The sequence below is a fragment of the Anomaloglossus baeobatrachus genome, assembly GCF_048569485.1.
Source record: "Anomaloglossus baeobatrachus isolate aAnoBae1 chromosome 9 unlocalized genomic scaffold, aAnoBae1.hap1 SUPER_9_unloc_4, whole genome shotgun sequence".
In the NCBI taxonomy this organism is placed as follows: Eukaryota; Metazoa; Chordata; class Amphibia; order Anura; family Aromobatidae; genus Anomaloglossus; species Anomaloglossus baeobatrachus.
The window spans coordinates 271,572-294,492 of NW_027441822.1; the positions used below are offsets into that span (position 1 = coordinate 271,572).

General features: G+C 53.4%; 2 protein-coding genes across 3 annotated transcripts in view; one reads left to right on the plus strand and one right to left on the minus strand.

The window, feature by feature from the left end:
- The window catches only part of LOC142259784 (U3 small nucleolar ribonucleoprotein IMP4-like), a 32,991-nt gene extending 12,169 nt beyond the window's left edge, over positions 1-20,822 (plus strand). The window contains exons 6-9 of one of the 2 annotated variants that reach the window (XM_075331891.1): positions 5,333-5,487; positions 5,560-5,624; positions 5,706-5,779; positions 20,669-20,822. In XM_075331891.1, the coding sequence (XP_075188006.1) occupies positions 5,333-5,487; positions 5,560-5,624; positions 5,706-5,779; positions 20,669-20,781 (407 nt within the window). In that variant the 3' untranslated portion in view covers positions 20,782-20,822. Of the gene's footprint in view, positions 1-5,332; positions 5,625-5,705; positions 5,780-20,668 lie in introns of both variants that reach the window. The other variant, XM_075331890.1, reaches the window with a different exon arrangement.
- A 225-nt stretch (positions 20,823-21,047) lies between these two features.
- LOC142259783 (tubulin alpha-3 chain-like) overlaps positions 21,048-22,921 on the minus strand; it is a 57,829-nt gene continuing 55,955 nt past the window's right edge. The window contains exon 5 of the mRNA XM_075331889.1: positions 21,048-21,455. Within this exon, the coding sequence (XP_075188004.1) occupies positions 21,159-21,455 (297 nt within the window). The 3' untranslated portion in view covers positions 21,048-21,158. The remainder of the gene's footprint in view (positions 21,456-22,921) is intronic.

Genomic DNA, 22,921 nt, shown 5'->3' on the forward strand with positions numbered 1-22,921 from the left:
AAATAAACACTTCAGCACATGTAGTACAAGCAGCCTAGAAAGCCTGTGCCTTGGCACCCTTGCTTTCTTCAGCGCTCTATTGGGAGACCCAGACGATTGGGGTATAGCTACTGCCCTCTGGAGGCCACACAAAGCACTACATTAAAAGTGCAAGGCCCCTCCCCCTCTGGCTATACCCCCCCCCCCCCGTGGTATCACGGGTTCTCCAGTTTTAGCTTTGTGTGCGAAGGAGGTCAGACATTCCATGCATAGCTCCACAGATTTTAGTCAGCAGTAGCTGCTGACTATTTCGGATGGAAGAAAAGAGGACACATATAGTGTCCCCAGCATGCTCCCTTCTCACCCCTGGATGGTGTTGTAAGGTTGAGGTACCTATTGCTGGTACAGGGCTGGAGCCTGACATGCTGTTTTCCTTCCACATCCCCTGGTAGGGCTCTGTGGAAGTGGGATCCTGCCGGCCTCTCAGCTCTGACGCCGGGCTCCATCCACAGACCCATTAGAACCTGATGGAGACGGAGCAGGAGTACGATCAGGGACAGGCCCTGCATCATACAGGTACTCTGTGTCCCCGGCAGGCACAGACACACTCCGGGCTGGCTGGGTGTTGTAGTGCGCCGGGGACCGCAACGTTGGAGTTAGTGTCCCTACAGATTACTGGGGGATTTTTTGTGTATGGGAACGCAGCGCCGACCCCCTCTGGACCGGGCGGCGCTGCTGTGACTTGTGGTGCGCCGGGGATCCGCCGTCCGTGCATTTACGGCGGCGGCGGTTATAAATTGAGTCCCCGGCTTTTTGGGCCTAGGACGCCGGCAGCTCCGATTCGTTCCCGCCCCCACCCTGTCATTCAGGGTAGGGGAGAGACGCTGTTCGCTAGCAGCGACGAGGGCTGGAGCCTGATTTACATGCTCCAGCCCTCACACTAGGCACAGAGGGAAGCAGGCTTCCCGCTCTTAGCCAGGAACGCCCAGGGCCCGCCCCCCTTCTCTCTCAGGACGCCGGCAGCCATTACATGCAGTCTGGCTGGAGGAAGGACGCAAGGCTCTGGGAGACCTGGACTAGGGGCTATCTGGTGACCACACACCCGCTTTTTAAGCGGGCGGTAAGCGATTTGTCTGTGCTGGTCCCTCTAGTGCCTCACGGTGTATCGGTGTACTGTGTAGGATATAGAGATATTGTATTTCTTGCACTGTGAGGTCGCTTCTGGCTGCATCTCCCAGATCCCTCTGTGGAAGCAACAACATGCCATCCTCAAAACGCAAGGCTGCCAAGGCTAGGGCTGTGTATACTGCGTGTGCTGCATGTGGGGCTAATCTACCAGCAAGTGGCTGGAAGGAAAGCAGATCCGAATCCAATCGGACAACTCCACAGCGGTGGCATACATCAACCACCAAGGAGGGACGCGCAGTCGGCAAGCCTTCCAAGAAGTCCGGCGCATTCTAATGTGGGTGGAGGACAGAGCATCCACCATATCCGCGGTTCACATCCCAGGCGTAGAAAACTGGGAAGCAGACTTCCTCAGTCGCCAGGGCATGGACGCAGGGGAATGGTCCCTTCACCCGGACGTGTTTCAGGAAATCTGTCGCCGCTGGGGAGTGCCGGACGTCGACCTAATGGCATCCCGGCACAACAACAAGGTCCCGGCATTCATGGCGAGGTCGCGCGATCAAAGAGCTCTGGCGGCAGACGCCTTGGTTCAAGATTGGTCGCAGTTTCAGCTCCCATACGTGTTTCCGCCTCTGGCGCTCTTGCCCAGAGTGCTACGCAAGATCAGATCCGAGTGCAGCCGCATCATACTCGTCGCTCCAGACTGGCCGAGGAGGTCGTGGTATCCGGATCTGTGGCATCTCACGATCGGTCGACCGTGGTCACTGCCAGACCGACCAGACTTACTGTCCCAAGGGCCGTTTTTTCCATCAGAATTCTGCGGCCCTGAACCTGACTGTGTGGCCATTGAGTCCTGGATCCTAGCATCTGCAGGATTATCTCAAGGAGTCGTTGCCACAATGAGACAAGCTAGAAAGTCGAATTCGGCTAAGATCTACCACAGAACGTGGAAGATTTTCTTATCCTGGTGCTCTGCTCAGGGAGTGTCTCCCTGGCCATTTGCATTGCCCAAGTTTCTTTCCTTCCTGCAATCGGGGTTAGAAAAGGGCTTGTCGCTCAGCTCCCTTAAAGGGCAAGTTTCGGCACTATCCGTGTTTTTTCAGAAGCGTCTAGCACGTCTTTCTAAGGTGCGCACGTTCCTGCAGGGGGTCTGTCATATTGTGCCCCCGTACAAGCGGCCGTTAGATCCATGGGATCTGAACAGGGTACTAGTTGCTCTCCAGAAGCCGCCCTTCGAGCCTCTGAAGGAAGTTTCCTTTTCTCGGCTGTCACAGAAAGTGGCGTTTCTTGTTGCGATCACATCGCTTCGGCGAGTGTCTGAGCTGGCAGCTCTGTCATCCAAGGCTCCTTTCCTGGTGTTCCACCAGGACAAGGTAGTGCTGCGCCCTATTCCGGAGTTTCTCCCTAAGGTCGTATCCTCTTTTCATCTTAATCAGGATATATCCTTGCCTTCTTTTTGTCCTCATCCGGTTCACCGGTATGAAAAGGACTTACGTTTGCTAGATCTGGTGAGAGCACTCAGAATCTACATTTCCCGCACGGCGCCCATGCGCCGTGCCGATGCACTCTTTGTCCTTGTCGCTGGTCCGCGCAAGGGGTTGCAGGCTTCTAAAGCCACCCTGGCTCGATGGATCAAAGAACCAATTCTAGAGGCCTACCGTTCTGCGGGGCTTCCGGTTCCTTCAGGGCTAAAAGCCCACTCAACCAGAGCCGTGGGTGCGTCCTGGGCATTACGTCACCAGGCTTCGGCTCAACAGGTGTGCCAGGCAGCTACCTGGTCCAGTCTGCACACTTTCACCAAGCATTATCAGGTGCATACCTATGCTTCGGCGGATGCCAGCTTAGGTAGAAGAGTCCTGCAGGCGGCAGTGACACCCCCGTAGGGGAGGGCTGTTTTGCAGCTCTAACATGAGGTATTTCTTTACCCACCCAGGGACAGCTTTTGGACGTCCCAATCGTCTGGGTCTCCCAATAGAGCGCTGAAGAAGAAGGGAATTTTGTTACTTACCGTAAATTCCTTTTCTTCTAGCTCTTATTGGGAGACCCAGCACCCGCCCTGTTGTCCTTCGGGATGTTTTTTTGTTGTTTGCGGGTACACATGTTGTTCATGTTGAACGGTTTTTTCAGTTCTCCGATGTTATTCGGAGTTAATTTGTTTAAACCAGTTATTGGCTTCCTCCTTCTTGCTTTGGCACTAAAACTGGAGAACCCGTGATACCACGGGGGGGTATAGCCAGAGGGGGAGGGGCCTTGCACTTTTAATGTAGTGCTTTGTGTGGCCTCCAGAGGGCAGTAGCTATACCCCAATCGTCTGGGTCTCCCAATAAGAGCTAGAAGAAAAGGAATTTACGGTAAGTAACAAAATTCCCTTCTTTCTGCTGCTGTTGTCTGTTTATCCAGGACTGCAGCACATGCAATCCAAGCAGCATTGAAAACTTGTGCCTTGGCACCTTGCTTTTCTGCCGCTATTGTCTGTTTATCTAGGCGCATTAGCCAAAAATAGTGACATACAGTGAACGTATAGCATACAAGCATGACAGTAAACACTGCAGCACATGCAATCGCCTTAGCACTCTTGCTATTTGCTGCCGCTGTCTAGTCATCAAAGTGGGTAGACAGCCAAGAATAGCCTTTACAGTGCAATGTACAGCGACATATACAACAGGACACTTCAGCATTAGTGGGTCAGCACTTCAGCTGCCGCTTACCGCCCGCACAAAAGCGGGTGTGTTGCGCTGGAATCCTGTGACTGGTATCCCGGCGCTTGTCTCCATTTTGTTTCTCTGCGTGCTGGAATGGCTGCCGGCTTCCAGAGAAGAGGGGCGGCCCGAGGGCGTGCCCGAGCCAAGAGCGGGAAAAGCGGCGTCCCACTGCATCTAGTGAAGGGGGCTGGAGAATGCAAAGCAGACTCCAGCTCCCTGCGCCGACTTACTGTACAGCATCCCGCCCCTCCCTTGACTGGCAGGGCTGGGGGCGGGAACGAAGTGAAAACCAGGCCGCAAAGCCGGGGAGTAAAGTTAGAAGCGCCGCCGCCGTAAAAGCGCGGTCGGCGCGTCCCCGGCGCACTACAAGTCGCAGCTGCGCCGCCGCTCTAGGGGCGGTCGGCGCGGCGGTCTCCACACATAAAGTCCCCAAGTAATCTGCCGGGACTATAAGCCCAGCGCACAGCGCTACAGTCCCCGGCGCACTAGCACACCCAGCAAGCCTGGAGTGTGCGTGCCTTTCCATACGGGGACACAGAGTACCTGAAAGTTGCAGGGCCTTGTCCCTGAACGGCACTCCCGCTCCACATCCAGCAGGTTCTATGGGTCTGTGGATGGAGCCCGGCCTCAGGGCTAGGTGGCCGGCAAGATCCCACTTCACCAGAGCCCCTCAGGGGGATGGGGAAGGAAAACAGCATGTGGGCTCCAGCCTCCGTACCAGCCATAGGTACCTCAACCTTACAAACCACAAGTGGGGTGAGAAGGGAGCATGCTGGGGGCCCTATATGGGCCCTCTTTTCTTCCATCCGAAAGAGTCAGCAGCTGCTGCTGACTACAAACAGTGGAGCTATGCGTGGATGTATGACTTCCTTCGCACACAAAGCTTGAAAACTGAGCATCCCGTGATCCCACGGGGGGTGTATAGCCAGAAGGGGAGGGGCCTTACACTTTTTAGTGTAATGCTTTGTGTGGCCTCCGGAGGCAGTAGCTATACACCCAATCGTCTGGGTCTCCCAATAGAGCGCCGAAGAAAACGCATTTGCACTGGATCCGTTTTTGCGTTAAAAACCGTTCAGGACGCATGTTAAAAAAACGTAGTGTGAAAGCCGCTAACAAAAACAAAGCAGACCCCAAAACTATGTATGATTAGATTGTACTCGCTGATCAGATCACAAATACAGTTTGGTACATTGCAGAGCAGGGCGGGGACCGTGCGTCTCGGGTGACTACTCTGAGGCACGTTCCCGGTGGCTTCTCTGTGCCTCTGATCCTATTGGCTGTTGGGTCGTGTGTCTGTATATGGAGAGATCAGTCAGTCGTGGACTGAGAGAAGCCGTCACGGATCAGCCCCGGTTTGGTCAGTCTGTGGTCGGCCCTTTCACGTGAAGTCTTATAATGCTGCCAGACGCCCTGCCCAGGACCCGAGCAGCGTGAATCAGATGACGAGTTCCCTTTAAGTATCTGGATCTCTGCTGCACCTGTGTGTATCGGGCGCAGTAACTCACACATCATTTCCTGTTCTTTAGACGGGCTGATCGTCTGCCATCTTCCGTTTGGGCCGACCGCATATTTCACCCTCTGTAACGTGGTAATGAGGCACGATATTCCGGACCTGGGCACGATGTCGGAGGCGTACCCACACCTCGTCTTCCACAACTTCACCTCGCGGCTTGGACAGCGGGTGAGACCGGCTTCCTGGACCACCATATACATCAGTCGTTACTTTTCTAAACCTTTCCTTTCCTGCCTCCAGGTTTCCAATATCATGAAGTATTTATTCCCTGTGCCCACAAATCAAGAGGACTACATTTCCTTCCGGTACGTGCTGTGGACCAGGGCTGGGTGATCAGCACCCGCTGTGCCGGGGTCCTCCAAAATAACCGCTGCTTCTTCCTGCAGGCACCACGTCTACAAGAAGACCGATCACCGCAATATTGAGTTGTCTGAGGTTGGGCCTCGGTTTGAGATGAAATGTGAGTAACAGTGAAAGATTTTTGCCAGGATCCGATTATCTCTTGTAGGATGAGCAGTGGTCTGCCATCCGCGGGTCTCAGGCTGGACAGAGTAGAGCCTGCCCGGTCCTGCGCACTATAAATGGTACAGACTGATCATTGCCATTAGTGAGGGGCTGTGATCTGGGCCCACGTCTTCAGCTTCGTAGCCTAGTTTCACACTTGCGTTGTTTTCCTTCAGTCACAATCCACCGTTTTGTAAAAGAGCGGAATCCGTTAACTGATTCCGCTGCTTCCCATAGACTTGTATGGACGACGGATTGCGACTGATGGACCTGTGTTGCTTCCGCTGGGTGACGCTGCGTTGCTTCCGCCGGGCAAAAGGAACGCAGCATATAACGTTTATTGAGCGGCGGAATCCTTTATTTTTCACTGCACATGCTCATCTTTTTTTTTTTTTAATCACAGAAACTTTGTTTTGTCTCTCGATGGCCAAACGATCAGCTGATCGCCCGGCAGCCGGCTTTTGAGAGCGCTCAGCTGATCGCCCGGCAGCCAGCTTTTGAGAGCGCTCAGCTGATCGCCCAGCAGCCGGCTTTTGAGAGCGCTCAGCTGATCGCCCGGCAGCCAGCTTTTGAGAGCGCTCAGCTGATCGCCCGGCTTTTGAGAGCGCTCAGCTGATCGCCCGGCTTTTGAGAGCGCTCAGCTGATCGCCCGGCTTTTGAGAGCGCTCAGCTGATCGCCCGGCTTTTGAGAGCGCTCAGCTGATCGCCCGGCTTTTGAGAGCGCTCAGCTGATCGCCCGGCTTTTGAGAGCGCTCAGCTGATCGCCCGGCTTTTGAGAGCGCTCAGCTGATCGCCCGGCTTTTGAGAGCGCTCAGCTGATCGCCCGGCTTTTGAGAGCGCTCAGCTGATCGCCCGGCTTTTGAGAGCGCTCAGCTGATCGCCCGGCAGCCGGCTTTTGAGAGCGCTCAGCTGATCGCCCGGCAGCCGGCTTTTGAGAGCGCTCAGCTGATCGCCCGGCAGCCGGCTTTTGAGAGCGCTCAGCTGATCGCCCGGCAGCCGGCTTTTGAGAGCGCTCAGCTGATCGCCCGGCAGCCGGCTTTTGAGAGCGCTCAGCTGATCGCCCGGCAGCCGGCTTTTGAATGCGCTCAGCTGATCGCCCGGCTTTTGAGAGCGCTCAGCTGATCGCCCGGCAGCCGGGTGATCAGCTGATCGTTCATAATAGTCTGCTGCCGGTTTCCCAACGTGGTTTCTGACAAATGGATGGTCCAATTCATCATTTGTGTATATTGTACGCCCCTTTTCATCTTTTTTTTATCTGACATTTCTTTGTCGCTCTATTGGGAGACCCAGACAATTGGGTGTATAGGCTATGCCTCCGGAGGCCGCACAAAGTATTACACTCAAAAGTGTTAAGCCCCTCCCCTTCTGCCTATACACCCCCCGTGCTCCCACGGGCTCCTCAGTTTTTTGCTTTGTGCGAAGGAGGTCAGACACGCACGCACAGCTCCACAGATTGGTCAGCAGCAGCTGCTGACCATGTCGGATGGAAGAAAAGTGGGCCCATATAGGGCCCCCAGCATGCTCCCTTCTCACCCCACTCTTGTCGGCGGTGTTGTAAGGTTGAGGTATCCATTGCGGGTACGGAGGCTGGAGCCCACATGCTGTTTTCCTTCCCCATCCCCCTCAGGGCTCTGGTGGAAGTGGGATCCTATCGGTCTCCAGGCACTGAGACTGTGCTTCATCCACAACTCCTGTGGAGACTGCTGGATAGGAGCCGGGTATCGTTCAGGGACAGGGCCCTGCTACTTGGAGGTACTCTGTGTCCCCGTGGGGACCGCGCACAGCAACACTCCAGCCTTGCTGGGTGTGCTAGTGCACCGGGGACCGCGGCGCTGACCGGGTTAATATGTGCCATTACACACTCAGCGTTGCTGAGTGTGTTTATGTATAGGGACTGCCGCACTGACCGCCGCTGCCATGGAAACACTGCGGCGCGGCTGGGACTTGTAGTGCGCCGGAGACTTCCACGCGGCCGCGCTTTTACGGCGGCCGCGTTTATTACTAGAGTCCCCGGCTTTTTGCGGCCTAGTTTCCTTTTCTCCCGCCCACAGCCCTGACAGGCAGGGGAGGGGCGGGACGCTGCACAGAACGAGCAGCACTGAGGGCTGGAGCATGCTTTGCATACTCCACTCCCCTCACTGTGCACAGTGCAGGCACCAGTTCCCGCTCTTTCTGGGTCACGCCCACGGCTCCCTCCTCTCCTCAGGACGCCGGCAGCCATTCCTGTCAGCTCCTCGGACGCTGCAGAGGGGGACAAAATCTGGGAGACCCAGGCAGGGACTCTGGTGGCCTCACAACCGCTTTAAGCGGGTGGTCAGCAGCACCTGTGGTGCTAGCCCCATTGTGCAATAGTGTAACATTATATGTTTATGGTATATATGTTTTACACTGTATGGTGCACAGTTGATTTCTGGCTATATACCCTATTGTGTTGCTCAGGGAAGATAATAGCATGGCGCCCACAAAAGGCAGGGGTGCCAAAACACAGGCTTCTTATGTTGCCTGCGCCACAGATACGAACCCGCTACCGGCAGGTTCCACTGACCCTCATTGTCTGCACTGTTTGGCCCCTGTGGCACTTGCTCAGCCAGAGCCTCTGCTAGGGGGGGCCCAGGGGGAGCCACCTGCTAACACTGTTCATGTGACAGGTTTGGAGTTTGCAAAACTCTCTGAGACTATGTCTAAGATACTAGAAGCCTTGCAGTCCAGGCCGGTATCTCAGCACAGGGACTCTGTTGAATCTTTGTTCCCTGGCCCACCTCAGCTGGACCAACAATGTCCTCCTGGGGTGTCTCATGGATCCCAGGCTGAGGGTTCTGACACAGACCCCAGCCCCAGACCGACTAAGCGAGCTCGCTTAGATTTTCCCTCGACATCATCATATTGTTCAGGGTCTCAGCGAGGGGAATCTCTGGTTGATGACGCGGAAGTAGCTGATCAGGATTCTGATCCTGAGGCCGCTCTCAATCTTGATACTCCTGACGGGGACGCAATAGTGAACGATCTTATTGCGTCCATCAATCGTATGTTGGATATTTCTCCCTCAGCTCCTCCGGCGGAGGAGTCGGTTTCCCAGCAGGAGAAATTCCGTTTCAGGTTTCCCAAGCGTACACCGAGTATGTTTCTGGACCACTCTGACTTCAGAGAGGCAGTCCAGAATCACCATGATTGTCCAGATAAGCGTTTTTCTAAGCGCCTTAAGGACACACGTTACCCTTTCCCCCTGACGTGGTCAAGGGTTGGACTCAGTGTCCCAAAGTGGATCATCCAATCTCTAGACTGGCGGCTAGATCCATACTTGCAGTGGAAGATGGGGCTTCACTCAAAGATGCCACTGACAGACAGATGAAGCTCTGGTTGAAATCCATCTATGAAGCTATCGGCGCTTCTTTTGCCCCAGCATTCGCAGCCGTATGGGCGCTACAAGCTATCTCAGCAGGTCAAGCGCAAATTGACGCAGCCACACGCACGTCCGCGCCACAGGTGGCGTCCATAACCACTCAGACGTCGGCATTTGCGTCTTACGCTATTAATGCTGTCCTGGACTCTGCGAGCCGTACGGCGGTTGCAGCCGCCAATTCGGTGGTACTCCGCAGGGCCTTGTGGCTACGGGAATGGAAGGCAGATTCTGTTTCCAAAAAGCGCTTAACCAGTTTGCCAATTTCTGGCGAACGATTGTTTGGCGAGCGTTTGGATGAAATCATCAAACAATCCAAGGGAAAGGATACATCCTTACCCCAGCCCAAACCGAACATACCCCAACAGAGGAAGGGGCAGTCGAGGTTTCGGTCCTTTTCAGGGCGCGGGCAGGTCCCAATTCTCCTCGTCCAAAAGGCCTCAGAAGGATCAAAGTAACTCTGATGCATGGCGGTCTAAGTCACGTCCTAAACAGACCACCGGAGGTGCCGCTACCAAAGCGGCTTCCTCATGACTTTCGGCATCCTCACTCCGCATCCTCGGTCGGTGGCAGGCTCTCCCGCTTTTGCGACACCTGGCTACCACGGGTAAAAGACCGTGGGGTGAGAGACATTCTGTCTCACGGTTACAAGATAGAGTTCACCTCTCGTCCCCCAACTCGATTCTTCAGGTCATCCCCGCCTCCCGAGCGAGCCGAGGCTCTTCTGCAGGCGCTGGGCATTCTGAAGGCAGAAGGAGTGGTGGTCCCTGTTCCTCTTCAGCAACAGGGCCACGGTTTTTTACTCCAACTTGTTGTGGTCCCAAAGAAGGACGGGTCTTTCCGACCTGTCCTGGACCTGAAACTTCTCAACAAACATGTAAAGACCAGGCGGTTCCGGATGAAATCCCTCCGCTCCGTCATCGTCTCAATGTCCCAGGGAGATTTCCTTGCATCGATCGATATCAAAGATGCTTATCTCCACGTACCGATTGCTCCAGAGCACCAGCGCTTCTTGCGCTTCGCCATAGTAAACGAACACCTGCAGTTCGTGGCACTGCCGTTCGGCCTGGCAACAGCCCCACGGGTTTTCACCAAGGTTATGGCTACTGTAGTAGCGGTCCTCCACGCTCAGGGTCACTCAGTGATCCCGTACTTGGACGATCTGTTGATCAAGGCACCCTCTCTAGAGGCATGCCAACACAGCCTCGACGCTACCCTGGAGACTTTCCAGAGTTTCGAGTGGATCATCAATTTTCCAAAGTCAAATCTGACACCGGCCCAATCGGTGACATACCTTGGCATGGAGTTTCATACCCTCTCAGCGATAGTGAAGCTTCCGCTGATCAAGCAGCGGTCACTACAGACAGGGGTACAATCTCTCCTTCAAGGTCGGTCACACACCTTGAGGCGCCTCGTGCACTTCCTGGGGAAGATGGTGGCAGCAATGGAGGCAGTTCCTTTCGCGCAGTTTCACCTGCGTCCTCTTCAATGGGACATCCTACGCAAATAAGGCAGGAAGCCGATGTCCCTCGACAGGACCGTCTCCCTCTCGCAGGCGACCAAAAGCTTCCCTTCGGTGGTGGCTTCTTCCCACTTCATTATCGAAAGGGAAATCCTTCCTACCACCATCCTGGGAGGTGGTCACGACGGACGCGAGTCTATCAGGGTGGGGAGCGGTTTTTCTCCACCACAGGGCTCAGGGTACGTGGACCCAGCAAGAGTCCTCGCTTCAGATCAATGTTCTGGAAATAAGGGCAGTGTATCTTGCCCTGAAAGCGTTCCAGCAGTGGCTGGAAGGCAAGCAGATCAGAATTCAGTCAGACAATTCCATAGCGGTGGCATACATCAACCACCAAGGCGGCACACGCAGTCGGCAAGCCTTCCAGGAAGTCCGGCGGATTCTGCTGTGGGTGGAAGCCACGGCCTCCACCATCTCTGCAGTTCACATTCCAGGCGTGGAAAACTGGGAAGCAGATTATCTCAGTCGCCAGGGCATGGACGCAGGGGAATGGTCCCTTCACCCGGACGTGTTTCAGGAGGTCTGTTGCCGCTGGGGGGTGCCGGACGTCGACCTCATGGCGTCCCGGCACAACAACAAGGTACCGGTGTTCATGGCACGGTCTCAAGATCCCAGAGCTCTGGCGGCAGACGCCTTAGTTCAGGATTGGTCGCAGTTTCAGCTCCCTTATGTGTTTCCTCCGCTGGCACTGTTGCCCAGAGTGTTACGCAAGATCAGGGCCGACTGCCACCGCGTCATCCTCGTCGCTCCAGACTGGCCGAGGCGGTCGTGGTACCCGGATCTGTGGCATCTCACGGGCGGCCAACCGTGGGCACTACCAGACCGACCAGACTTGCTATCTCAAGGGCCGTTTTTCCAGCTGAATTCTGCGGCTCTCAACCTGACTGTGTGGCCATTGAGTCCTGGATCCTAGCGTCTTCAGGGTTATCTCAAGACGTCATTGCCACTATGAGACAGGCCAGGAAACCAACGTCCGCCAGGATCTACCACAGGACGTGGAAAATTTTTCTGTCGTGGTGCTCTGCTCAGGGTATTTCTCCCTGGCCTTTTGCCTTGCCCACTTTTCTGTCCTTCCTTCAATCTGGACTGGAAAAGGGTTTTTCGCTCGGCTCCCTTAAGGGACAAGTCTCAGCGCTCTCTGTGTTTTTTTCCAGAAGCGCCTAGCCAGACTTCCACAGGTACGCACGTTCCTGCAGGGGGTTTGTCACATCGTCCCTCCTTACAAGCGGCCGTTAGAACCCTGGGATCTGAACAGGGTGCTGATGGTTCTTCAGAAACCACCATTCGAGCCAATGAGGGATATTTCTCTCTCACGCCTTTCGCGGAAAGTGGTTTTTCTAGTAGCAGTCACTTCACTTCGGAGAGTGTCTGAGCTAGCAGCGCTGTCATGCAAAACCCCTTTCCTGGTTTTTCACCAAGACAAGGTGGTTTTGCGTCCGGTTCCGGAATTTCTCCCTAAGGTGGTATCCCCCTTTCATCTCAATCAGGATATCTCCTTACCTTCTTTTTGTCCTCATCCAGTTCACCAATGGGAAAAGGATTTGTACTTGTTAGATCTGGTGAGAGCACTCAGACTCTACATTTCTCGTACGGCGCCCCTGCGCCGCTCGGATGCACGCTTTGTCCTTGTCGCTGGCCAGCGTAAAGGGTCACAGGCTTCCAAATCAACCCTGGCTCGGTGGATAAAGGAGCCAATTATCAAAGCTTACCGTTCGGCTGGGCTTCCGGTGCCCTCAGGGCTGAAGGCCCATTCTACCAGAGCCGTGGGCGCGTCCTGGGCTTTGCGGCAGCAGGCTACGGCTCAGCAGGTGTGTCAGGCGGCTACCTGGTCGAGCCTGCACATTTTCACGAAGCACTATCAGGTGCATACCTATGCTTCGGCGGATGCCAGCCTAGGTAGGCGAGTCCTTCAGGTGGCGGTTGGCCACCTGTAGGAAGAGGCCGTTTTACGGCTCTCTTACGAGGTATTATTTTACCCACCCAGGGACTGCTTTTGGACGTCCCAATTGTCTGGGTCTCCCAATAGAGCGACAAAGAAGAAGGGAATTTTGTTAACTTACCGTAAATTCCTTTTCTTCTAGCTCTAATTGGGAGACCCAGCACCCGCCCCTGTTTTTTTTGTGTACACATGTGTTCATGTTGAATGGTTTCAGTTCTCCGATATTCCTTCGGATTGAAGTTACTTTAAACCAGTTTATAATTCTTTTTCCTCCTTCTTGCTTTTGCACCAAAACTGAGGAGCCCGTGGGAGCACGGGGGGTGTATAGGCAGAAGGGGAGGGGCTTAACACTTTTGAGTGTAATACTTTGTGCGGCCTCCGGAGGCATAGCCTATACACCCAATTGTCTGGGTCTCCCAATTAGAGCTAGAAGAAAAGGAATTTACGGTAAGTAAACAAAATTCCCTTCTTTTGACCCAAACTACTTAAAATAGTACATGGGATTCAAGAATTTTGCACAAAGCAAAAAAACTGCAACTCTTTAGTGGGAAATGTAACATTACGGGTAACACACGGGTACAATCTGATGTCATCACCCCTCCCCCTTCCTTTCCAAATGACTTGGTGGGATGAGAAGTATTATCACTGTTCAAACAAATATGTTGTAATATGATTTTATGTTCTAATAAAAATTTAATGTTTAAAAAAAAAGAAGGGAATTTTGTTACTTACCGTAAATTCCTTTTCTTCTAGCTCTTATTGGGAGACCCAGACGATTGGGTATAGCTACTGCCCTCCGGAGGCCACACAAAGCACTACACCAAAAAGTGCAAGGCCCCTCCCCCTCTGGCTATACCCCCCCCGTGGTATCACGGGTTCTCCAGTTTTAGTGCCAAAGCAAGAAGGAGGAAGCCAATAACTGGTTTAAACAAATTAACTCCGAATAACGTCGGAGAACTGAAAAACCGTTCAACATGAACAACATGTGTACCCGCAAACAACAAAATAAAATCCCGAAGGACAACAGGGCGGGTGCTGGGTCTCCCAATAAGAGCTAGAAGAAAAGGAATTTACGGTAAGTAACAAAATTCCCTTCTTCTTCAGCGCTCTATTGGGAGACCCAGACGATTGGTACGTCCAAAAGCTGTCCCTGGGTGGGTAAAGAGATACCTCATGTTAGAGCTGCAAAACAGCCCTCCCCTACGGGGATGTCACTGCCGCCTGCAGGACTCTTCTACCTAAGCTGGCATCCGCCGAAGCATAGGTATGCACCTGATAATGTTTGGTGAAAGTGTGCAGACTCGACCAGGTAGCTGCCTGGCACACCTGTTGAGCCGTAGCCTGGTGTCGCAAAGCCCAGGACGCACCCACAGCTCTGGTTGAGTGGGCTTTCAGCCCTGAAGGAACCGGAAGCCCAGCAGAACGGTAGGCCTCTAGAATTGGTTCTTTGATCCATCGAGCCAGGGTGGCTTTAGAAGCCTGCGACCCCTTGCGCTGGCCAGCGACAAGGACAAAAAGTGCATCTGAACGGCGGATAGGCGCCGTGCGAGAAATATAGATTCTGAGTGCTCTCACCAGATCTAGCAAACGTAAGTCTTTCTCATACCGGTGAACCGGCTGAGGACAAAAGGAAGGCAAAGATATATCCTGATTAAGATGAAACGAGGATACGACCTTAGGGAGAAACTCCGGAATGGGGCGCAGCACTACCTTGTCCTGGTGGAACACCAGGAAGGGAGCCTTGGATGACAGCGCTGCCAGCTCAGACACTCGCCGAAGCGATGTGATCGCAACAAGAAACGCCACTTTCTGTGACAGGCGAGAAAGGGAAACGTCCTTTAGAGGCTCGAAGGGCGGCTTTTGCAGAGCAACTAGTACTCTGTTCAGATCCCATGGATCTAACGGCCGCTTGTACGGGGGCACAATATGACAGACCCCCTGTAGGAACGTGCGCACCTTAGGAAGACGTGCTAGACGCTTCTGAAAAAACACAGATAGTGCTGAGACTTGCCCTTTAAGGGAGCTGAGCGACAAGCCCTTTTCCAACCCCGATTGCAGGAAGGAAAGAAAGGTGGGCAATGCAAATGGCCAAGGGGATACTCTCTGTGCAGAGCACCAGGATAAGAAAATCTTCCACGTTCTGTGGTAGATCTTAGCAGACGTTGACTTCCTAGCTTGTCTCATTGTGGCTACGACTCCTTGAGATAATCCTGCGGACGCTAGGATCCAGGACTCAATGGCCACACAGTCAGGTTCAGGGCCGCAGAATTCTGATGGAAAAACGGCCCTTGGGACAGTAAGTCTGGTCGGTCTGGCAGTGACCACGGTCGACCGACCGTGAGATGCCACAGATCCGGATACCACGATCTCCTCGGCCAGTCTGGGGCGACGAGTATGACGCGGCTGCAATCGGATCTGATCTTGCGTAACACTCTGGGCAAGAGTGCCAGAGGTGGGAAGACGTATGGGAGCCGGAACTGCGACCAATCTTGAACCAATGCGTCTGCCGCCAGAGCTCTTTGATCGCGCGACCTCGCCATGAATGCCGGGACCTTGTTGTTGTGCCGGGACGCCATTAGGTCGACGTCCGGCACTCCCCATCGGTGACAGATTTCCTGAAACACGTCCGGGTGAAGGGACCATTCCCCTGCGTCCATGCCCTGGCGACTGAGGAAGTCTGCTTCCCAATTTTCTACGCCTGGGATGTGAACCGCGGATATGGTGGATGCTGTGTCCTCCACCCACATTAGAATGCGCCGGACTTCTTGGAATGCTTGCCGACTGCGCGTCCCTCCTTGGTGGTTGATGTATGCCACCGCTGTGGAGTTGTCCGACTGGATTCGGATCTGCTTTCCTTCCAGCCACTGTTGGAAGGCCAGTAGGGCAAGATACACTGCCCTGATTTCCAGAACATTGATCTGAAGGGTGGACTCCTGCGGAGTCCACGTCCCCTGGGCCCTGTGGTGGAGAAACACTGCTCCCCACCCTGACAGACTCGCATCTGTCGTGACCACTGCCCAGGATGGGGGCAGGAAGGATCTTCCCTGAGACAATGAGGTGGGAAGGAGCCACCATTGTAGAGAGTCCTTGGCCGTCTGGGAAAGAGAGACTTTCCTGTCCAGGGACGTTGACTTCCCGTCCCATTGGCGGAGAATGTCCCATTGAAGTGGGCGCAGATGAAACTGCGCAAAGGGAACTGCTTCCATGGCTGCCACCATCTTCCCGAGGAAGTGCATGAGGCGCCGTAAGGGGTGCGACTGGCCTTGAAGGAGGGATTGCACCCCTGTCTGTAGGGACCACTGCTTGTTCAGCGGAAGCTTCACTCTCGCTGCTCGAGTATGGAACTCCATGCCAAGATACGTTAGTGATTGTGTCGGTGACAGATTCGACTTTGGAAAGTTGATGATCCATCCGAACGTCTGTAGAGTCTCCAGCGTAGCATGTAAACTGAGTTGGCATGCCTCTTGAGAGGGTGCCTTGACAAGTAGATCGTCTAGGTAAGGGATCACCGAGTGTCCCTGAGAGTGGAAGACTGCTACCACCGCCGCCATGACCTTGGTGAAGACCCGGGGGGCTGTCGCCAGACCGAATGGCAGAGCTACGAACTGAAGATGGTCGTTTCCTATCACAAAACGTAGAAAACGTTGATGTTCTGTAGCAATTGGCACGTGGAGATAAGCATCTTTGATGTCTATTGAGGCAAGGAAGTCTCCTTGAGACATTGAGGCAACGACAGAGCGGAGGGTTTCCATCCGGAACCGTCTGGCGTGCACATGTTTGTTGAGCAGCTTTAGATCCAGAACAGGACGGAACGAGCCGTCCTTTTTTGGAACCACAAAGAGATTGGAGTAAAACCCCCGCCCTTGTTCCTGAGGCGGTACAGGAACCACTACTCCTTCCGCTCTTAGGGAGTCCACCGCCTGCAGCAGGGCATCTGCTCGGTCTGGATGTGGGGAGGTTCTGAAGAACCGAGCTGGAGGACGAGAACTGAACTCGATTCTGTACCCGCGAGACAAAATGTTTGTCACCCACCGGTCTTTGACCTGTGACATCCAAATGTCGGAAAAGCGGGAGAGCCTGCCCCCGACCGGAGATGCGGAGGGGGGGGGGCTGGAAGTCATGAGGTAGCCGCTTTGGAAGCGGTTCCTCCATTTGCTTTCTTGGGGCGTGCGTGAGCCCGCCAGGAATCTGAGACTCTTTGCGTCCTCTGAGTCCCTTTGGACGAGGAGAATTGTGTCTTGCCCGAACCTCGAAAGGACTGAAACTTCTGCTGCCATTTTTTCTGCTGAGGTTTGCTTGATCTGGGCTGGGGTAAGGAAGAGTCTTTACCCTTGGACTGTTTAATGATGTCAGCCAATGGCTCGCCAAACAGTCTATCTCTAGATAAAGGCAGGCTGGTTAAACATTTTTTGGAACCAGCATCTGCTTTCCAGTCCTTTAACCACAAGGCTCTGCGCAAAACTACCGAATTGGCGGACGCCATTGAGGTGCGGCTGGTAGATTCTAGGACCGCATTGATAGCGTAAGACGCAAACGCAGACATCTGCGAGGTAAGGGACGCCACTTGCGGCACCGCTGGATGTATGATAGCATCCACTTTTGCTAAACCAGCTGAAATAGCTTGGAGTGCCCATACGGCTGCGAATGCTGGAGCAAACGACGCGCCGATAGCTTCATAGACAGATTTTAACCAAAGGTCCATCTGCCTGTCATTGGCATCCTTAAGTGAAGCGCCATCCTCCACTGCAACTATGGATCTAGCTGCAAGTTTGGAAATCGGGGGGTCTACTTTTGGACACTGGGTCCAGCGCTTGACCACATCAGGGGGGAAAGGAAAACGTGTATCCTTAGAACGTTTAGAGAAACGCCTTTCTGGATGAGCGTCGTGTTTCTGGATTGATTCTCTGAAGTCAGAGTGATCCAAGAAAGCACTCAATTTACGCTTGGGATAGAGGAAACGAAACTTCTCCTGCTCTGCAGCTGCCTCCTCTGCAGAAGGAGCTGGGGAGAAATATCCAACAGTCTATTGATGGCTGAGATAAGATCGTTTACCATGGCGTCCCCATCCGGGGTATCCAGATTGAGAGGGGTTCCAGGATAAGACTCCTGATCACTCTCTTCAGACGCATCACAGGGCGACTGATTGCGCTGAGACCCTGAGCAGTGTGACGACGTTGAGGGTCTTTCCCAGCGAGCTCGCTTAGGGTGGCTGGGGCTATCATCTGAGTCATAATACTCAGCCTGGGAAGCCGGGGACCCCCTTGCAGTCTGGATTAATTCCAACTGAGGGGGATTAGAGGACAGAGACCTCGCCGTGTCCATAGACTGAGCCCCAGGCATGGATTGCAAAGTTTCAAGGATTTTTGCCATAGTCACAGACATTCTATCAGCAAAAACTGCAAAGTCTGTCCCTGACACCGGGGCAGGACTTACAAGCGTCTCAGCCTGGGTCACTACCTCTCCGGACTCCGGCTGGCAAAGCAGCACCGGATCTGAGCATTGCACACAATGGGGGTCTTTGGAGCCTGCTGGTAGAGCAGCCCCACATGCAGCACACGCAGTGTACACAGCCCTAGCCTTGGCAGCCTTGCGTTTTGTGGATGACATGTTGCTGCCTCCTCAGAGCGATCTGGGGTATCCAGCCAGGAAGCGACCTCACAGTGCAAGAAATAAATAAATATATATATCTGGTGACACAGTACACCAATACACACTGAGGCACTAGAGGGGCCAGCTGAAATGCCGCTTACCGCCCGCTTAAGAGCGGGTGTGTGGTCTCCAAAAGCCCCCTAGTCCAGGTCTCCCAGAGCCTTGCGTCCTTCCTCTAGCCAGACTGCATGTAATGGCTGCCGGCGTCCTGGGAGAGGAGGGGGGGCGGGCCCTGGGCGTTCCTGACTAAGAGCGGGAAGCCTGCTTCCCTCTGTGCCTAGTGAGAGGGCTGGAGCATGTAAATCAGGCTCCAGCCCTCGTCGCTGCTGTGAAACAGCGTCTCTCCCCTACCCTGATTGACAGGGTGGGGGCGGGAACGAAGCGGAGCTAGGCCGCAAAAAAACGGGGACTAAATTTATAAACGCCGCCGCCGTAAAAGCGCGGTCGGCGTGTCCCCGGCGCACTACAAGTCACAGTAGCGCCGCCGGTCCAGTGGGGGTCGGCGCTGCGTTCCCACAACACAAAAGTCCCCCAGTAAACTGCAGGAACACCAACTCAATCGTTACGGTCCCCGGCGCACTACAACACCCAGCCAGCCCGGAGTGTGTCTGTGCCTGCCGGGGACACAGAGTACCTGTATGATGCAGGGCCTTGTCCCTGATTGTACTCCTGCTCCGTATCCATCAGGTGCTATGGGTCTGTGGATGGAGCCCGGCGTCAGAGCTTAGAGGCCGGCAGGATCCCACTTCCACAGAGCCCTACAAGGGGATGTGGAAGGAAAACAGCATGTGGGGCTCCAGCCCCTGTACCAGCAATAGGTACCTCAACCTTACAACACCATCCACGGGTGAGAAGGGAGCATGCTGGGGGCCCTATATGGGCCCTCTTTTCTTCCATCCGAAATAGTCAGCAGCTACTGCTGACTAAAATCTGTGGAGCTATGCGTGGATGTCTGACCTCCTTCGCACAAAGCTTGAAAACTGGAGAACCCGTGATACCACGGGGGGGTATAGCCAGAGGGGGAGGGGCCTTGCACTTTTTGGTGTAGTGCTTTGTGTGGCCTCCGGAGGGCAGTAGCTATACCCAATCGTCTGGGTCTCCCAATAGAGCACTGAAGAAAAGTCACACAAAACAATTGCCAAAATAACTGGTGTATATAAAATCACTCGGGAGGGGGGGCTGGAGTGGAGTTAAGACAAATTTTTCCAACCATTTAATAGTTTAATTTCCCTGACTTTGTGTAAGACGTCTGCAGAAGCCGCAATGACAGTAACAATCTGAAAAGAAACCTTAAGGCCCTGTGCGCACTAGACATTGACTCTTCCTTAGGGAAAATCCGGCCCCCTTGAAAGAATCCCGCACCTGCGCTAAAAAAACGCACCAAAACCGCAACGAAATCTGCATGCTGTTTTTCCGCAGGTTGGTCCCTGCGGAGTTTTACCATTATCTATGGCAAAAACTGCAGGTGCCTGCGGAAAAGAAGTGACATGCACATTAATTCCACAGGTATAAAAAAACCGCAGCATTTTTTTAAACCCATAGGTTTTGCTGGGGAATGACTGTAGCAATGTTAAAAACATTTTCTGCAGCAAATCTGTGGTAAAAGCCTCAGCGTGTGCACAGGGCCTTAAAAGCAAATAGTTTGATGAATTTGTCGCAAACCTCTGTCACTAAGGGAAGAGTGGGACGGGGATCGCAGGCTTGGACTGGCCGGCGGCTCTCCCCACCCGAGCACAACGGCCTCATGCTCCTCTATGCAGCAGTCACTCTTTGGTGGGGAGAGCCGCCGGCCAGTCCAAGCATTGCGATCCCCGTCCGAGTTATACGATCGTCCGACTCTTCACAGATTAAGGCTTTGTGCCCACGGGACTCTGTACCAGTGGATTTTGCTGCTGAAAACCTGCGGATTTATCTGGATTTTCTAGATAAATCCGGAGGTTTTAGCAAGTACAGACACTCCCCATGTTATCCTATGGGACATAGGGAGTGCTGTGTCCATGCTGCGGTATGTGCGGCTGCGGAATATGCTGTGGATCTCCCTGCTGCACGTAACTGCATGTCATGCGTCTCCACTATGGAGATAGAGGTCGGGACGTCCGTGGGTAAGTCGCACGAATGTCCGCAGGTTTCCCGAAGATATTTCGTTGGAATCCCGTAGGTATGGATAGCTGCGGATTCCGGGGATCAGCTGCGGGAAACCTGCGGATATATCCGCGAGTACAGTGTCCCGGGGCCACATAGTCTAAGACGTTTTCATGTAGAAACCCCTGTGAAATGCTGTGATGTATCAGGGCCCCAGTGTCAGCGCTCCGTACTTATCACCGGCTGTTACTCTTTGCAGTGTACATGATAAAGCTGGGCACCCTGGAGAATGCGGGCACGGCAGAGGTGGAGTGGCGCTGGCATCCATACACCAACACCGCTAAGAAGAGGAAATATCTCACCAATGAATAGTATTTGTGTGTTACCTGTAAATAAAGATCTTTATATAAGGACGGGACGTGGAGAATCTCTTCAATGTAACTTATTTTAATGTGTAAACTGTAACCTACAGAGAACAAGTAACAGAATAACCACTAATAACTGCTAATAACCACTAATAACTGCTAATAACCACTAATACCTGCTAATAACCCCTAATAACTGCTAATAACCCCTAATAACTGCTAATAACCCCTAATAACTGCTAATAACCACTAATAACTGCTAATAACCACTAATACCTGCTAATAACCACTAATAACTGCTAATAACCCCTAATACCTGCTAATAACCACTAATACCTGCTAATAACCACTAATACCTCTCCTATCCCATCGGCTGCTCCTTCCTCAGTACTCCTCCCCCTCTTCAGCCTCCTCGTCTACAGAGTCTATTCCCACTTCTTCGTAGTCCTTTTCCAGCGCAGCCAGATCTTCTCGGGCCTCGGAGAACTCTCCTTCCTCCATTCCCTCTCCCACGTACCAGTGCACGAAGGCTCGCTTGGCGTACATCAGATCGAACTTGTGGTCCAGCCGGGCCCAGGCCTCTGCGATGGCCGTAGTGTTGCTCAGCATGCACACAGCGCGCTGCACTTTGGCCAGGTCTCCCCCGGGCACCACTGTTGGGGGCTGGTAGTTGATTCCGACCTGAGGGGAGAGGTAATAAGCGGTAAGCTCTGACAGCCGGCTTCTATGCAGCGTAAGGAGACTCCCAACTCCCATTTGGCTGATTCTTAATTCATTTAGGCTAAGTTCACACTTCCGTTGTTTTGCTTCAGTCACAATCCATTGCCTTGATGAATTACGGTATCCTGCAAAATATTTTGCAGGAATCCAGTTTTTCCCCATAGACTTCTATTAGCGACAGATTGTGACTGATGATGCTGCGTTGCATCCGCTGCGTCACGGTCAGTTGTTTTTTGACTGACCGCCGGGCGGGAGCAACGCAGCATGTAACGGTTTTTAAGCAGCGCGATCCGTAGGATTTCGTGCGCATGCGCTCTCTGGCTCCCTGCACCCGTAACCAGGATACACATCGGATTACTAACCAATGTGCTTTGGTTAGTTACCCGATATTTACACTGGTTACGTGTGCAGGGAGCCAGCGCTGAGCGGTGTATGCTGGTAACCAAGATAAATATCGGGTAACCAAGCAAAAGAAGGGAATTTTGTTTACTTACCGTAAATTCCTTTTCTTCTAGCTCCAATTGGGAGACCCAGACAATTGGGTGTATAGCTCATGCCTCCGGAGGCCACACAAAGTATTACACTAAAAGTGTAAAGCCCCTCCCCTTCTGCCTATACACCCCCCGTGCTCCCACGGGCTCCTCAGTTTTGGTGCAAAAGCAAGAAGGAGGAAAAAATTATAAATTGGTTTAAAGTAAATTCAATCCGAAGGAATATCGGAGAACTGAAACCATTCAACATGAACAACATGTGTACACAAAGAACAACAGCCCGAAGGGAACAGGGGCGGGTGCTGGGTCTCCCAATTGGAGCTAGAAGAAAAGGAATTTACGGTAAGTAAACAAAATTCCCTTCTTCTTTGTCGCTCCATTGGGAGACCCAGACAATTGGGACGTCCAAAAGCAGTCCCTGGGTGGGTAAATAATACCTCATAATAGAGCCGTAAACGGCTCCGTCCTACAGGTGGGCAACCGCCGCCTGAAGGACTCGCCTACCTAGGCTGGCATCTGCCGAAGCATAGGTATGCACCTGATAGTGTTTCGTGAAAGTGCAGGCTCGACCAAGTAGCTGCCTGACACACCTGCTGAGCCGTAGCCTGGTGCCGCAAGGCCCAGGACGCTCCCACGGCCCTGGTAGAATGGGCCTTCAGCCCTGAGGGAACCGGAAGCCCCGAGGAACGATAAGCTTCGAGAATTGGTTCCTTGATCCACCGAGCCAGGGTTGATTTGGAAGCTTGTGTCCCTTTACGCTGGCCAGCGACAAGGACAAAGAGTGCATCCGAGCGGCGCAGGGGCGCCGTACGAGAAATGTAGAATCTGAGTGCTCTCACCAGATCTAACAAGTGCAAATCCTTTTCACATTGGTGAACTGGATGAGGACAAAAAGAGGGTAAGGAGATATCCTGATTGAGATGAAAGGGGGATACC